This window comes from Pan paniscus, chromosome 10, assembly GCF_029289425.2.
Source record: "Pan paniscus chromosome 10, NHGRI_mPanPan1-v2.0_pri, whole genome shotgun sequence".
NCBI classification, from domain to species: Eukaryota; Metazoa; Chordata; class Mammalia; order Primates; family Hominidae; genus Pan; species Pan paniscus.
This window is the reverse complement of record NC_073259.2, coordinates 21,633,794-21,652,323: the sequence shown is the minus strand read 5'-3', so window position 1 is coordinate 21,652,323 and position 18,530 is coordinate 21,633,794. Positions and strand designations below refer to the sequence as shown.

The following is an 18,530-nucleotide window of genomic DNA, read 5'->3' as shown; positions in this document are numbered from 1 at the left end:
GAGACAGACTGTTACATCTTTTTAATTGCACCCTTTTTCGCTCCCAAGCAAAAAGCACATAGTGAAGTAGAAGGCATGCCTCAGATAAAGCAGAGTATAAAATCCATTTCAGTTTTGTCTCGACAATTTTGGACTTTTGCTAGAACATCAGCACTACAAAATAACTTAAAAAAATTTAGTGAAGTCTGAGGGAAATAATTCCTCACTGTCTCCAACTATCTTTTGAAGAGATTCCAAAAGGCACATTTTAAGATTTTCATAGTTCCATTACATTCAAAATAAAACAGTAGTTTGTAAAGAGGGGAAATATTGCATCTTTCTCCAAAGAGAGATAACAGAAATCTGCCTTGAATCAAAAGCAATATGCTATTGCACTTAATGCCACATACACTTGAAGTATCTGATAAAGCTCTGATTTTGGTGGGAGATGGAGTGACATATTGCTGAAGTGAGGAAAGGTGCATATACATGTGTATATATGTGTATATATGTGTGTGTGTGTGTATATATATATATATATATATATGCACCTTTCCCTTCTTATGGAATATTTAGGTTATTTCTAATTTTTCATGCTATAAATATTACTAAGGTAAGCATCCTTTTCTATGATCATTAAGTACATAACTTATTCCCGCCTTAGACTAGAATCCTGGAAATGGGATTATTCCTTCAGTGAGGATAAATATTTTAAAGACTATAGAGAATTAAAGCAAAATTGACTTCTAAAAGACTGCATCAATTATGTGTCATTGTGAAATGATAATACTTGCCTCAAGATATTAATTTCAGCCCTTAGCATAATATTTTGATCTTTGTCTATTTGATTGGAAAAAATTACATTCCATTGCTACTTTAATTTGTATTTTTTAGAGTGTAAAATTGAAATGTTTAATGTTTATAGAGCATTTTAATCTTTTTTATGATGTGCTTAGTCATATTCTTGGCCTATTTTTCTTTTGGTCTTCTTTTGTCAGTTTATATATGCTCATGATACTTTAAGAATATTGTGATTTATGTCATATTTATTGCTAGTATTTTTCCAGTTTTAACTCAACATTTTATTTCATAAATTTGTTTTATACAAGTTTTGCTGCTATATGTAATCAAATCTGTCCACCTTTTTCATTATGATTAATTTCATTGCATTTATCTATGGTTGTATAATTTTAATGGTTTCCCATTTTGGATTAATTTTACTATTCATGTGGATTTCATTTTGGTTTTATTAAAGAAAATACTTATTTGCTTCAAATAACCAACATTCACAACAGTATTTAATATACGTTGTGAAAAGTTGGTTAAACTTTAAATATTTCACAACCATACAGTAAGTGAAATGAAACTAATCAGTTTTACATATTTTAACATATTTTTAGGTGATCTTGGGAGTTTCAGGGCTTTCTGTCCTGTTCCTTTCAGCTGCCTCTTTATTTTAGCTTAGTATCACTCTCCTTTTAATTATTATAATAATTTTATGATATATAGTTTATATCAGTTATTACTCATACTTATCTTTTTGGTTATCTTTTATTTATGAAAACCATATTCTCCATGGCTTATACTTCTAGATGAATTTCACATTTTTATTATTTTTTCTCCAATTTTTTTTTTTTTGAGACAGTGTCTCGCTCTGTTGCCTAGGTTGGAGTGCTGCAACCTCTGCCTCCCGGGTTCAAGCAATTCTCACAACTCAGCCTCCCAACTAGCTGGGATTACAGGCTTCTGCCACCACGCCAGGCTAATTTTTGTATTTTTTAGTAGAGACGGGGTTTCACCATGCCAGCCAGGCTAGTCTCAAACTCCTGACCTCAAGTGATCAGCCCACTTTGGCTTCCCAAAGTGCTGGGATTACAGGTGTGAGCTACTGCACCCAGACCCCAATCCTATTTTTATTTTAATAAAATGAGTAAAACTTGTAAGTTAATTTTAGAAAAACTGAAGTTTTTGCAACAGGTAGTGGTCCATCCAAGTATATAACATACTTTTTAAATTTAATATTTCAAAATTGAGTTCAGTAAGGTTTTTTATTCATATAAATCCTGATCATTTCTTGTTGAAATTATCATAGACATTTTATACATTTTTCCTTTTTGCTATTTGAACTGATTCATTTTCCCTCATTACAACTCACTGAGATGATCACTGTTATACAGGGAGATTATTACTGTTTATTAATGTGTATGTCTTCATCTGCATCCAATTTAATAAACTTGGTAAATTTATAAGAGTATTTCAGTTGACCCTTTTACTTTTTCAGCAAAATTAATCTTCAGGTACATGTAATTTTTATCCTTATTTCCAATATTTACTCCTATGCTTTGCATCTTTCTCAGGACCCAGAGCTTACGGGGCAATGGTAATACCAGAAGACAGTCACACCATATCTTGCTCATGATCTTAATGAGGATATCTTATTTTTTTATTAAGTATATTTGTAGGATTATAAAGGTGATCTTAAAGAATATTCCTTATCATACAAAAACTTTATTCTTGTTTTCTAAGAGGTAAACAAATCAGTTTAAATTGTATCGAATGTTTCTTAAGTAGCTATTAAGATCACCTTATGATATTTCTTAATCATAAGAAACTGGACCTATCATTAGGGTGCATTTAATAAATTTTTCAATATTAAATCATTTTTATATATGTGCAATAAACAATACTTGTTGGCAATTATGATTCTTTTGCTATGTTCTGGAAAGATCCAGAGAAAATATCTACTTTTTCTGTGAAAATTTAAAAATGCCTAATATCTCTCTTTTTTCTTAAATTGCATGTTATTTTTAATTGACAAATAGTAATTGTATATATCTATGGGGTACAATGTAATGTTTCAATACCTGCATACATTGTGGAATGATCAAATCAGTCTAATTAGCATGTCCACCACCTCACATAATTATCATTTCTTAGTGGTGAGAACATTTAAAATCCACTGTTTTAGCAATTTTGATATATACAATACATTATTATTGACTATAGTCACCATGCTGTATAATAGATCACCAGAACTAATTCCTCCTGTCTAACTCAAACTTTGTACCTGTTGGCCAATATTTCCCCTTCCCCCACCCACTCCCCTTCCCCACTTCAGCCTTTGGTAATACCAACATTCTACTCTCTGCTTCTGTGAGTTTGACTTTCCTACATTCCACATATAAGTGAGATGATATGGTATTCGTCTTTCTGTGTCTTGCTTATGTCAATTAGCATAATGTACTCTAGATTCATCCATATTGTCACAAATGACAGAATTTTCTTCTTTTTTAAGGCTGAATATTCCATTGTGTATATATACCACTTTTTAAAATGTATTAATCAATTGATGCGCACTTTAGTTGTGTTCATATCTTAGCTATTGTGAACAGTACTGCAACAAACTGAGAGTATCCTAAAATTTACAAAAGTTTCTTTGATATACTGATTTCAACTCCTTCGGATATATATCCAGTAGTAGCATTGCTGGATCATGTGGCAATGCTATGGTAATGCTATTTTTAGTTTACTGAGGTACCGCCATACTGCTTTCCATAATAGATGTACTAATTTGCATTCTCACCAACAGTGTACTAAGGTTTCATTTTCTCCACATCCTCATCAACACTTATCTTTCATCTTTTTCATAACGTTCTCACTGGTGTGAGGTGATATCTCATTGTGGTTTTAATTTGCATTTCCCTGATGATCATTGATATTGAAAAGTTTTTTATATACCTGTTGGCCATTTGTATGTCTTCTTCTAGGAAATGTCTATTCAGGTCATTTGCCCAATTTTCGATTAGCTATTTGGGTTTTTTCTTACTGAGTATCTTGAATTCCTTACATGTTTTGGATATTAGGCCCTTACTTGATATATAATTTGCAAATATTTTTCCTAGTCTGTGGGTTATCTCTTCACTCTGTTATTTCCTTTGCTGTGCAGAAACATTTTAGTCTGACACATTCTCATTTGTCTATTTTTCCTTTTATTGTCAATGCTTCTGTTGTCATATTCAAGAAATCATTACCTAGACCAATGTCAGGAAGCTTTTCCCCTGTTCTAGTAGTTTTACAGTTTCATGTCTTGCATTGAGGCCTTTAATCTATTTTGAGTTTATTTGTTCGTATCTGGTATAAGTGTCCAATTTCATTCTTCTGCATGTAGATATACAGTTTTCCCAGCACCATTTATTGAAGAGACTGTACTTTCTCCTTTGTTGGTATTAGTCCGTTTTCATATTGCTATAAACAGCTGCCCAAGACTGGGTAATTTATAAAGGAAAGAGGTTTAATTGACTCACAGTTCAGCATGGCTGGGGAGGCCTCAGGAAGCTTACAATTGTGGTGAAAGGTGAAGGGGAAGCAAGGCACCTTTTTCAAAGGCATCAGGAAGGAGAATACTGAGTGAAGGGGGAAGAGCCCCTTATAAAACCATCAGATCTCCTGATAACTCACTCACTATCATGAGAACAGCATGGGGGAAACCACCCCCATGATTCAACTATCTCCACCTGCTCTCTCCCTTGACACATGGGGATTATGGGGATTACAATTCAAGATGAGATTTGGGTGGGGACACAAAGCCTAAACATATCAGCCTGTTCTTGGCACCCTTGTCAAAAATCAGTTGTCTGTAAATGCACAGATTTATTTCTGGACTCTACTCTGGTCCATTTGTCTATGTGTCTGTTTTTATGCCATGCTGTTTTGATACTATAGCTTTGTAGTATATTTTGAAGTCAGGTAGTGTGATGCCTCCATCTTTGTTTTTTGCTCAAGATTACTTTGTCTATTTGTAGTGTTTTGTGGTTCCATATGAATTTTAGGATTGCTTTTTCTATTTCTGTGAAAAGTGTCAGTGGAATTTTGGTAGGGATCTTAATGTCTCTTTTTAAAATGTAATTCTTTGTAACTTTTTCCTACTACTATTGGTCATTAAGTATTTCCATTTCTTCTTGGTTCAACTTTGGCAATTAATGTTTACCTAAGTACTCATCTCATTTCCGTAAGAGTTTTGACTGTAAAATAGCATACCCGTAACTAAACATTGTTATCTCCTCTGTATCTGTTGTTACATATTCTGATTGGATTTGCCAGTTTTATTTGTCATATTTTCTCCAATGAATCATCTCTTAGAACTATTAAATCTAAAAATGTTTAATATATTGATTTCCTGTTCTCATCTCTATTTCCTTACTCCTACTTTCCTTAGATTTGTTTTATGCATTTCCTAATTTTTTTGTCTTGAATGTTTATTTGATTTATTTTAATTCTGACTTTAAAAATGAAAACCTATGTGCCTTTAAATGTGCTTCTGGGTAGAGTTTATATCTGTATCTCTAAATGTGTAAATGCAATTTCCTCATTCTCTTTATTTTCTAAATACTTTGATATTGTGGGTTTCATTTCTTCATTGACCAGTTAGATGTCCAAGAGGCATATCTTCAATTTCTTGGAGGTTTGGTTTATTTCTAATGTTATTGAAACTTCTGTAAGAGGGTGAAATATTCTTTCTTCATACTAAACAATGTTGTGATCTTTATTAAACACTTGTCAATCACATTAATTTAATTCTCTACATCCCTTCTTTGACAATTTGATCAAAAACTGGCAAGAGTGTGTTATAGTCATTGATAAGAATTACCTATATATCATTTTTTCCAAAAGACAACAGATTTTTTTATGATTTCATTACTTAAGGGAAATCCACTGGCATATCTTCAATTTGAATTGTGTTTTTTATCAATATAAAAAAATTTTCAATGTTCCTTTAAAATAGTTTTTCCTTTGAATTCAACTTTGCTGAGATTAGTACTTTCCAGTATTTTTTGTCTTTGTCTTATGAGTTTCTCATTCATTATTATATTATTATTATTAATATGATTATTATTTTAAGCTTTGTCATTCTGTGTTCAGGGTGTTTCCTGTAAGCAACATTTATAACATGTATTGTAGTCACTTTTCCTTACCCATATTGACCCTTTTTCTGTTTATTCATCCTCAAAAGAAGAGATTTGCTGAGAGTAGTGTTTACTAACTGAGAGTGTATGTGGATATTTTTGCTAAAGTCTACAGTTAAAGTGACCCATTAAACCCAAGGCTGCTAGGCTACAATGAGAACTTTACAGCATTTTTAGGTTTTCTAACACTCTGACTAGATAGAGTGATTATAGACTACAGTGTCAAGCATACATGGCTATCTGGCACCCCCCAGAACTCATACTCACCTATAATGTTTTATTTTTGGTCAGGCAGGTTGCACTGCATCCAATACTTCTTGGATGACTATGTCTTATTCCCATTACTTCTTTTGTTTATTATTTTAAAAAAATTTTTATTGATACATATTAGGTGTACTTGTTTTCAAGATACGTGTGATCATTTGATAAATTTATATAGTCAAATCAAGGTAATTTGTATATCTATTACCTTACATATCTGTTCCCATTACTTCTTGTCTTGTGATTCCATGGGAGTTGCACTCCCTGATGTAGTTTAGAAGCAGAGGTACTTGGTTCTGAGTAGTGGTACGGAAGGATGAATGGGAGGGTTCCTTTCTCTTTTCTCCTCCTTCCAAAAGAAAAATAAACAGTAATTATGCATTAAAGCAAAAGCTATTACTATTTTCTCTAGAACTGACCCTGATTTCTGTGGTGAGGGTCTGTTCTGATCATCTCTTATTCACCACATTGGTGACCTGGGGGTGCCTCTTACTCTAAATAGTATGAGATTATGGAAAACATGCATCCTTTTTTTTTTTTTTTTTTTTTAGACAGTCTACACATGAGACTGACAGCAGTTTATTAGTCACATACACTCACAGCCTGGGAAAGGAAAATACCCTGATATGTGCAGGGTCACCTGGGGTTGCACTCAGGCATACAGTGAACAAGCAGGGTCTGTGGGGGGCAGGCTTTGTAGTAACAAAGGGTTGTGGTGACAGGCTGGTTCCTGTCGGCTGAATGTGATTGGTTGCTTTGAATAACGTTGAGAGCTAGCAGGGAAGTGAAACCTCTTAGGTTGAGACCCGGGTGGAGTGCAGCTGGCCTGGCTAATAGGGGAACTAGCCAGGTGGGGAGCTCTTCCCTCTGGGTGAGGAGCATATCTAATGAAAGCAGGGGAACATGTGGTTAGACCTTTGGGGCCTGTGAGGCTCAAAGGCATCAAGGCAGCAAATGAAATTTTGAGCCTTACAATGTAGGGCATTAGATAGAAGAGAAATAAACTGTATTTTTCTTTCATATTAGCAAATTTGTGTAGCTTATAGTGTTATAGCATGTGTGTATCACCATATATGTTTCTCAATCCAGTTTCAAAAGCTTTAAATTTAGTGTAAATTGCTCTAAGAATCTCACAGTAGGTTGAATGCCAGTCTCAGGACCGGAGTAGAAATGTTGTCCTTAGGTATTTTAGAAAGAATTTGAGGTAAGTGATCTCAAAGACTGAAATCCAGACATTTAAAACTGTTGAGAAGATGTTAAAGAAAGTCATAAAAGTGGTAGTTGCATTAAACACCAAGAGGTGGACTACAGCAGTGCATTTGATATAACAGCAGGAAGATGAGGGTTCTGCTGAGTGATGTTTCACTTGACCTCTCTGTTCCTTCACTCATTAATATATAAAATAAAGAACAAGTCTAGATGATTCTACAATTCTTTGTCTCTAAAATGACTGTGATAATTTCAGATAAATAGAAACATTTTATTTAGTGTCTACAAGCCCTAATGCTCCAGAATAATTACCCTTTGCCTGTCCCCTACTAATTTATGAATTCCTTTTCTTAAGCAGCATGGAATGCACATTTCCTGGTACACAAAAAAATTCTAAAAAATGACTTTCAAATGAACAAATACATCTAGCTAAGCAAGAGATATTTGGAGGAATTCTGAGCAATGCTAAATATTTTGAGTCCTTTACTACTTCAGCAGTTGAACACTATTACTAACTAGCTGGTTAGTATTATGAAAGTACTTAACTAGGGTGCACTGTGGGCATTACGAATGGCAGGAAATGAATGACCCATCAGACTCTATGTGGCACACTGTTTCTCATGCTCCTGTTCAGCTATCCTGCGATCTGGAGAAGTTTAGTTAGTCTCATTCTAGACCTCAAGTCTTCACTATGTCTCCTTTGCAAGGATGCTCCTGATTTCAATCAGCTACTGGAAATGTCAGATGAAAAATGGCACAAATGTGAATTACGACAATAAAAGTTTATAAGCTACTAAAATAAAGTTATAGTACCTAAGAGCTGAGTCAACTGACAATGTTAAATGGAACATTTTACAACCAGTCCTGGGATAATGATAAAAAAAAAAAAGGCATACAGAACATGAAGAACTATCTTACAGGAGACAGACCCAAGATCAAGCTCAGGCTACATGATGGTGTATGAGCTACCTGGAAAGGGGGCAGGAGGAGGTGATAATGTAAGGTTTGTGGAGTGCCTCCTCTGTGTCCGGCCCTTGACAACCATTATCTCTTTAACTTCTCATGACAACTCAGTAAGGGAGATTCTGTTATCATCATTTCATAGAAGAGAAACTGAGGCTTAAGTGGTCCAGTTATTTGCCCAACGACTACACTGTTAAGGCAAGATTTAACTTTAACAGTCTACCTGACTCCAAAGCCCATGCCCTTTCTATATATTTTTATACCCAATTCTGTCTCTTCACATAGACAGATAATCTCCATATAAATAAAGTAAATTTTAGGTGTCCTGAAGAATCTTTCTGTCTGACTTGATACAAGTGTTTGTCCCATGCTATCAATTCAGGCAATGCTTCTCTTTACCATGTAAATTAGCTATACAGAGAATGTTAAATGAATCTAAATATGGAAAAAATGTGGGACTAGAATGAAGATGAGCATTAGAAAGAAAGCCACATGCTAAAAATGATATTTAAGAATGAATACAGGAGCATTATAGAAAGTTTGAATACGTAATATGGCAATCTTCGGTTTGGGGTTTTCTTTTCTTTTTTTTTTTTTTAAGATAATCCCACTCACAAAATGTTTTGTCCATATCCACAGATTTATACTATCTTTCTCTAACTTTTCTAGTACAAATGTCCTTCTCTCCTGTCACCCACAAACTCCCAAATACCAAGTCACAGTACTTGTCATTTCTGTTTTCCACAGCATCCCCAGTGATGCGAGTGCTCTGGTGTGCCCAGGGGGATCTAGTAGTATCCCCCAAAAGGCTGGTATTTGCCATAATGAAACAATTTCTTTAAAATATTATGTTTTACCTTTAAAGATCTTAGTGAATTTATATTCTTCTTCCTCATCTGACTCTCTTATAATATAAAGATCGTCTTTTCAATTACTTATTATGGACCAGAATTCATGCTCCAAGAAGAATTAATGTCATGTTAATTCTGAGGCTTCACATACTCTGTGCAAACTCCTCTTACACTGGTCAGAGAAACATGGTGATAAAAAGGTATAATCGCATGACATGCAAAGTGCTGATGTGAAATGAAAAGGACAGAAATACAATTGGGATATTAATTCAAGAGGGGAAAAAATAGCACTGTTTGAATAGGCTTAGAAGGATGGTTTAGTTCTTCCTGAAAATAAGTAGGATGTTATTGCACCTTATCTTGACCTCCACCTCAACTCTCCCCATTCAAGTACAATCAAATGTTTAGTTCCTGTGTGCACACACGCACGGGCACACACACACACACATGCACACACACAAAAGCACACATATACACATCAAAAAGGCTACACAATATCCAATAGACAAGACTTATAGAGAAACATTCAGTGAACTTCATTTACTCATCTAAACACCAGATACAGGCATCATGTAACTGTAGCAATAAAACCATAAATTTTCATTATAATAGAACCCAAATAAAATGGTAAAGTGGAACCACAAAATAGGTATAGTAATACTTATTTATACCTATCCTAATACTTATTTTGGTATTATTTTAACAAATAATCCCTATTTGTCAGGCACTGATCTAAATACTAAAAATATAAGGATAAGACACACACAGCTATTGCAAATTAATAGCATAATCAGGATTACCTTTACAACCCAGTTCTTTTGACAAAATAATACCTATTTTGTAAGTTGCACTTTACCGTTTTATTTATTTGTGCTATAATTTATTTAGGCTAGCTTTCAGATATAGGTCCAAGAATATAATAGACACAGCTAATTTTCATTGTTGATCCATAGTAATAGTCATTGAGTAGGTAAAAGACAGAAGACAAACAGCTTTAAATGGGAAGTGGCACAATCACAATTGTCATACTTATGCACTTGCTGACTGTGATCAGAATATTTAAGTTAAATCCCATTTAAAAGTATGCATTGTCAAGGGAGAGGCCAAGAACCACTTTCTACTGCAGGAAACAACCCTACAACCCATGTGCCAAAGATGGTAGTGAAGCCCAGTCCTATTGGGTCAATAGACTGATTGCTCTGGTCCCACACCCTCTTCACCTCCCATTGTAGGAGTTGTTCCTATAAAAAGGCAAGGAAATGATGAAACCTTGGCATTGGTGTCTTCAAAGATGATAATTTCCTGTTCTCATAATGCATAACATTAAAAAAATTCAACTTATTCAGAGCTAGCTACAGTTAAATTAAATTCGCTCTGTTAAGTTAGATTTTTCCCTTTTAAGCATTCTGTAGTGCAATGTAAATACATTTGGTAATACTAGTTCTCCTTGCTGTTTTTAAAGTATTGCCTAAAATTAAGTATCACATATACAATATTTATAAAATAGTGCATTATATTTTATATATTAAACAATACCCCAAAATTTACTGAAGAAATAAAAAGTATGTATGTGGATAGAGATAGAGACAGAGGCAGAGGCAGGGACAGAGACAGAGACAGAGATAGAGATAGAGTTATAGCACAGATCCAAAGCAAAAGTCAAAACTTAGAAGCAAATTAAAGTAATTACCTTGAATCTTGAATAGTCTCATATATACCCAGTATGACATCATAATGAAGTAGAGATCCTATATTTGGTGGTATCAAATTGAAGAATTTACTTATTAGGTGAAAAGAAAATCTCCATGTTAACCAGAGATTGCAAGTAATTTGACCAATGAGGTCTGTGATATTATCATAAGGTAGCCCTGGATTTATCAAAGTTGTGAAAATAATCTAACATCTATCACCTATATACATCATCTCACTATCCTTACAATTAGCATATGAAACAGACTCTGTGGTCATAGAAAATACTTTTCATTCATTCACTATATATTTGCCAAATAATCCCCACATGCCAGGCACTGTTCTAAATACTACAAATATAAGGATAAATAAGATACACACATGGCTCCTGCAAGTTAATGGAATAGTCAAGATTACCTTTACAACCCAGTTCTTCTGACACCTATATTTGTGCGATGCAAATTACGAGTGTTTTGTGACCTTCAAAATATTTGGGGTGCTTTGCTTATCATTTTACTGTTAATTACAGAATTAAATAAATTTTGACAATCAAGTTTCAGATGAGCTTTTTTGCTTTGTGGATATTACTGAAGCGAACAAAGCTCTATGAATTGTGGAATGATAAAATATTCACAGAAACTTACAACTCTGCAGTTGAATAACAATTACATTTGTTCCAAACAGGCAATTGGTTTCCAAACACATTAAACAAAGGCAATTTAGAAAGCTTCTTCTTCTTCCTGGCATCATTAACATTGTTGAACGTCCTGGGATTCTGGAGTGTTTCACAAAGGTAAGTAAGTGTGTGGTAAGATGAAAAATTTCTGAGTCCATGAAATATTGGTCTGGGAACCATCACTGAGCCAGGGAATTCTGTACACCATGACTGGACAAATTAGAATATTAGAGCAATTCAACAGATTATTCAGGGCAAGAAATTTCAATTTGGAACTTCACTTTTTCCATCAATCCTTATAATAAAATAGTACTTTACAAATTCTAAAACATGTCCTAACACAAGATTTTTTTCCCCACTATGTAGCATCACTTTAGAATTAGAAATAAGCTTATCGATAATAAGAATGAGTGAATCATTACCATTAAAAGCAAATACCATTAAACAAATAGCTAGAAATCTAATGATGCTTGAGATCTGGATCCTATTCAGGCTTTTAAATCAGCAGTGACCATTTCAAGGTCAATTAAAAAAAACTACAAAATCCCTTAGCTTGTCACCTGAGATCACCTGAGAGTGGCTTAATATGTACCATCTACCATCCATCCACCCATCCATTGCCAGCCTCTCTCTCTCTCTCTCTCTCTCTTTCTCTCTCTCCCCCCTTGACATATTCTTGTACAGCTGTGTACTTTTGAGAAAATTCTCTAACCTCTCTGGGCCTCTGTTTTTACACATGTAAAATAAAAAACCTCTTGTGGGTTTTAGGGGGACGAATATTGATAAAGGGCTAATCACAATGTCTGTCACAAAGCAGAAACTAAGCAGATTTTCATTTTCCTCACTTCCTTCCATCCATTTATCTCCTTAGTCATTTAGTCATATATTATCTCATCCATTGTCACTTCACCTTTGCCTAGGTCATTATTTTATTAACCTAACAAATCTCTTTTTGAACATCAGCCATGTGATAGGTGGTGTCATAAACCAGAAAGATGTCAAAGTCAGTACGTCAATAAAGGTTTATTTTCACCAGTGTTCTGCTCTCATTGGGCTTATGGTCCAGCATAAGAAAGAATCAAACCTCATGCAAGGCAGAATTGATAACAAAATTAAAAGCCTTAATGGCTCCCTGAATTTTTATATTTCTTACACTCCAAAGTGTATAAATTATCAAACTGATCCTTCACAGTGTATACTTTTCCTAAATGCTGATCTCATTCTTAGATTGAAAATCAAATTAGAGAACCAGAAAGTTTTGCAGAAAGGTCCAACAGGAATGTTCTCAGCATTGTAGCAAAACAGATTTCACGTGGCCTCATTCCCCTCCATCTACTGCCTCCAGACACATAAGTGGTGCTCACCCAGCAATTCTCAAAAACCTGCACCATCTCTCAATTTTTATTTTGTATCCTATGGTAAGGTTTGATCCTTGTCTTTCATAAAATAATTTAGTCACCCAAGTTGAGTCCAGTTTCACAATTTACATGCTATACAAACTTCAGCAAGCTGTTTAACCTTGCTAAACCTCAGTTACTTCATTTGAAAAATGGAAATGATAAAAATAGTAACTGTATCATAAGGCTTTTGTGAGGATGAGTAAATGCTCTGAAGTGTTAGCAATTGTAATTATAATGGTCTCATGCCTAGCCATATGCTCTCTTCTTCCTCCTTTTTATTCTTCTCCTAGACTTACGTTGAGGTGTGGCCAAGATGACCGCAGTCATGGACAGAGTTCAGGTAGAAATGGCACTGGACCCAGAATCTATTAGCCCAGGGATTTACTCATTAATATATACACTCAACCAACATGCTAAGCATTGTTCCAGGCAATAGAGAAATAGAGTTGAACAGGCAAACTTGTAGTCTACATGGAGCTAACATCTAGGGCCCAAATTAAAATATTCAAGTGTGATTCCATCTCTCTGATTGTGGAACTAGTGAGTTCCTGTAAAGAAGTGAGAAATAGTGGCGTGCAGTGCAGAGGAGGAGGTAAGAATAAAAATATACAACACACCAGAGACTGGAGGAACCAAAGATGAGAAGTGACTAAGTAAAAATGTAAAGTTCATTCAGAAATAAATCTGATTCTTACCAAATCTTCTCCATCTCCTATCTACTTTCTCTTCTCCTGCATACTTTCTTAGGGAGGGAATAAAGATAGAGACAGAGGAAGAAACAAAGCAAGAAGGAAAGAAATTAATTTTCTATGTGTTGAGCAGCCTGTGTTTCTTGGGTGGCATGCTATACACACACAAACAACTGCACTTACTCCCCACCACCTTCTTGGCATATAGATCTTCTCATTCTACATTATAAATCAAAAAACTAAAGTGCAAAGCTAGTTAAATAAACTGACCAAGTTCACACAACTACGATTCAACCCCAAATTTGTCTCTGAAGCCCATGCTTCTACACTTCTATACTATGCTGCCTCCAGGTGCCATAGAAGAGCTGCCTTCTTGCTCTCTGACAATTCCTAACTTGGTTTTGGAGAAAACTATTTCCTTCAGTTAAAATAACTCTACCCACTACCACCTGTTGACGAGCACCCCACAGGAAAAGAATGGATGTCACATGTCAGAAGTAAGGAGATCCTGGAAAATTTGCCTCCAGAGATTAAGCAGCTAGAACCAATGACATCAATGCCAAAGCACATGCTGCCTTGGGGACCTATTGGCCATTGGGATTGGACAGGCCAAGTCAGAAGAGTTAAGCAAGACACAGTATGAAACCTGAGAGAGAAAGACCAGTGTCTGCAGTGAGGAGCCCATGATTCCGATTTTTTTCTATACTGATTATTTTTGTCAAACACTAATGAACAATAAGCATGCAAAGAAATGGGGAAAAGTACCGATGTCCCAGGGACAGCATTATTGAAACATATTACTTACAAGTCAAATCATATTTAATCTCAGCACATATGCAATCACAATCCCATTTTTTATCAAACCCAAAGGTGTATCTGTTCAGAGCCAGGTAATAGTGGCAAATCTATCAAGAACAAGGCAGTCTCAACTTATTCTTGTCCTCAAGATCTTGAGGACAGTGTATTAATTATGAAACAACATCCTCACCAAAATACAGGTAGGATGAGGTCTGTTTTAGCACCCTAGACACCCCCACAGCCAAGTTCATATTAGTCTGATACAATCTTATTGTTAAGTCCTAGAACCAAACCAATCTTGTGAGGGTTACTGGGACATTATCTCAAATCCCCAGCTGCATAAAGCTAGGAATTATCCATAAATATAAGGCCAGACTTACCTGTCACATGTACCACATCAAACAAACTGAAAACAACCCCTCCACAATCAAATTTGAAATACTGCATTAGTGACATGTCATACTCGAGGCTTTCCAGTTTAGGGGTGAAGGAAGTAGGTAGATGAAAGTAAATATGTCTACAGTGCTTTATATAAATATGTATTCTATCCCACATTTGGTGCTAAAATAAAAAGAAATTTCAGGTGTTTTGAGAGGGAGGGGGCAGAGAGTGTTTGTTTTTATAACTAACACCACTGTCCTTCCAGTGTTGTGAAACACATGTTATAAAGTTGATATTGCACTTGTTTTGTCAAATATTCCAGTAATCGTTTGTGTCTATGCTGTAAGAATTATTGAAAGTAACATAAATCAGAGACAAATGACCAGAGTTGTTCAGGCAGTATTCATTCTCTTAGAGTTACAGTTACAGTTATTTTTAGTAATGTATTGAGAAGGAAAAGAAGGTAAAATTAACTTTTGAAACCTTCACACATCAAAAATAGATGACTGACCCCATCTATTTTTGAAACTTATGTGTATGTGATAAAATTAAACTTATAGCCGATATTCATTTGTTCATTTGACAGATATTTATTGAACATCTACTATGTATCAATCACTGGGAATAAAGGAGTGAATAAAGCAATTTGAAGTTCCTATTTTGCTGGAACTTACCCGAAAGTGTTTAAGAAAGTAATTTGTCTTTAGAGGCAGTATGCCATGGAGGAAAAGCGCCAGGATTCAGAATAATCAAGTTCTGGTTCCAAATCCAAACTCTGCCAACTACTATTTCTATGAACCTTAAGCAAGTTATTTAATCTCTTGGAAACTTCAGTTTCTTAATCTGTGAAATGGGATGATTCTATCCCACCCTTGCATGGGGCTGGTACTTAGAAGACACTGGAAAGGCAGGTTTTTCTGGAGGTTGGGGATGGAGAGTGCACATTCTAGAAATATATTCATAGACTCCTTCTTTGACAATGGTGCTTTCCACATAATCTCAGCACTGAATTTACAAATTCCCAGTAAACCTCTTATGCATCCTGACCGCCATGAAATCTGTCAAGTCAATAGGCTTTCAGCCTTCTCACCATCTCTCTGTCAGCACTGAAGACAGCGTAGCAGGTTGTTAAAAAGCGCCACCTAAAGGTCCTTATGAGACACTTTACTAAGTCACAAAAACTCCTTTTGTCCTTTTAAAAAGGCTGTTTTGGTGAGCAGCGCTCTTAAATAATCGTCACTGTTGTGCCAGTATCTATGAGCCCATCATAAAAGGTAGACAAGCGCAGGAGGGAAGCAAATGATTTATCAATTCATCTACATCTGGTCCTAAGAAAAGCTTTCTTTCTTTCTTTTTTAGATATTGTAATCTAAATCATTTTAATGCCCAGAACATCCGTGGAAGTAATCTTGAAGAAACACTTCTCCTCCACGAAAAATCTCTGAAATTTTATGGCAGTATACAGGAATTTTCTTCAAGTATTGATCTTTGGGAGACAGCCCTATGCAACTGTGTTTGAGTCTACCTGTCTTATGAGAACAGTATTCATTGTTTTCTTCTTCAGTTGAGCATTTTATGTGTTTTAGTGTAAAAGCCAATATATACGGAGGTGATTTTACAAATATCATCTGTATACTTTATTTACAAAGACTAATTATGAATTTTCTAGTAAACTGTCATGCTTTTGCATTAACATGTTATAGCATTAGAATTAATAAAATAATTTCAAAGTCTCGGTGATTACTCTATGACAAAAAAAATGACAGTTTTCTATACACCAATAATACCTTACAGCTTTCTACAATGGTTCAGCCACTGAAAGCGTATGGCCTTTTTTTTGGAGTTTTAATGAGTCATTAGAAGCAAAATGACAGTATTTTAATATACTCTCTTTCAATACACTTAGTGATCCCTTATTACACGCGACCTTATTACATTGTGACCATATACTGTATATAACTGAGTAAATAATAAACATATACATGATTTTCTATATTTGCTGTTAATATTATGCTATCAAAATATGACTTCATTAAGGACATTTTCTCTGAATTTAAAAGCAGTATTACTAAAATAGATGTCCTTAACAAAGAGAATGTCCGCATACTAAAAAAGTTGAAAAATAAATGTAAGTTATGGAATTGTTGGAATTAAAAGAAAGAAGGAAATTAGGGAAGAGAAAATGAGGGCTGAGAGGAGGGTAAGTGACCAAACCAAATAGAGATGCTTAAAGGAATTATACGAATAACATCTTTCGGTCTCCACTGCCAATTCAGATGCATTCAGAAAATTATCTTCTAAGAGTTTCTTCTTTCATAAGCAAAAATATGTGGAAACTCATTTTTTAAAAAATCAAATAAAATTAAAGTCTGTTTCTCAGTAGTAGTATTTGTCAACATTTGGTTGAGGACAACTTGCTACAGGTGAATCTTTCTGGCCCCTACACAGACTGCCTTAACTCAAATCTTTTTTTGAGATTGGGGTCCAGCAATTGGTGGTTTTAATAAGCACACCCAAATCATTCTCATGTTCCCTAAAGTTTAAAAGCCATTGCTTTCCAGGACAATTCATGTTGGATAGGACAGGTGAGTTTATCAGCTGACTGCAAATTATTCTGCAATTATGCACCTCCCTTGTGTATACATAAAATATTTTAGGTCTGTAGAATAAAAGATTTACTCAACTTGATTAGATATGCTACGCATTTTTAATTGCAAAAGAGGAGCTGTAAAGCACCAGGTGTTTCTGTTACTCAAACTATTTTTTGTTTGAGGACAAATGAAAAGACTTGCTGGTACAGGCATAAATTCGTTTCCTGCAACTTTTTCAAATCCTTTCTGTTTAGCAATTGTTTCCTGGCAAAACAGTGAGGCAGACCCCTAATATTCCTTAGAACCTTTCCTTGCTGCAAAAGGTTAAATGCCAAGTTTGCAATTTGGGTTTAATGAACACCCACAAGAGCAAGAAATCTTTAAACACTTCACCTCGGTACAAGTGAGAAGCTCTAGTCCCTCTTACTGATACAAAAGGAGCCTGCTTTATTTTGTTCTCCCCCTCCCCACAAATTTGCCTTCATCTCCTTAATTTCTACATCATAATAGAAAAAGGTGCTCATTACGGCTTCACTTGTCCTTAGAGCTGAAAGATCTACAGAATTATAAAGTTGACCCAAAGCAACCACCAAAAGAGCTTAGAATCCTCACGTTGGCGTTGACACTCGTGATTAGCTAAATTGCAGTAACTACACAGGCTTCCATTCGGAACAGGATGCATTCACACAGCAGTTTCTTCTCTACTGCCTAGCAACATTATCATTGAGCACCTGGAATAGTTTAGGCATTAAGTGTAATTGGTTTTGCTTTACATAAATCTGTAGCTTTGTAAATAAGCGGAGCATTTCAGCTTCTATATAACACCAATTAACTTAAAGGGATGCGTTGTTTGCAGAAGCCTGCTGGGTTTCGTACTGTATTTCTCCAGTAATATGCTCAGTGGCGGGGGAAGTTCTGTGTCCCTGCAGTGTTCCATTTACTCCAGCCACTTGGTGCCAAGGGTCTGTACCCAGCCACTCATTTGCTCCATTTTTTACTTGTGGCAAAAGGTTGGAAAAGTGAAGACTTCCCTAAGAAGCACCTTCTGTGCTCTATTTCTGTCCATGATCAAGGCCTGAA

At 35.1% G+C, this 18,530-nt stretch overlaps 1 protein-coding gene and 1 long non-coding RNA gene across 2 annotated transcripts in view; one reads left to right on the top strand and one right to left on the bottom strand.

Moving 5' to 3' along the window:
* The window catches only part of LOC117975386 (uncharacterized), a 67,371-nt gene extending 58,084 nt beyond the window's left edge, over nt 1-9,287 (bottom strand). The window contains exon 1 of the long non-coding RNA XR_004665626.3: nt 6,412-9,287. This is a non-coding gene — a long non-coding RNA (uncharacterized LOC117975386). The remainder of the gene's footprint in view (nt 1-6,411) is intronic.
* Nucleotides 1-16,423, top strand: part of SLC15A5 (solute carrier family 15 member 5) — an 87,824-nt gene extending 71,401 nt beyond the window's left edge. The window contains exons 8-9 of the mRNA XM_034935426.2: nt 11,600-11,708; nt 16,219-16,423. Coding sequence (XP_034791317.1) covers nt 11,600-11,708; nt 16,219-16,378 — 269 coding nt within the window. The 3' untranslated portion in view covers nt 16,379-16,423. The remainder of the gene's footprint in view (nt 1-11,599; nt 11,709-16,218) is intronic.
* The last annotated feature ends 2,107 nt before the right edge of the window (nt 16,424-18,530 follow it).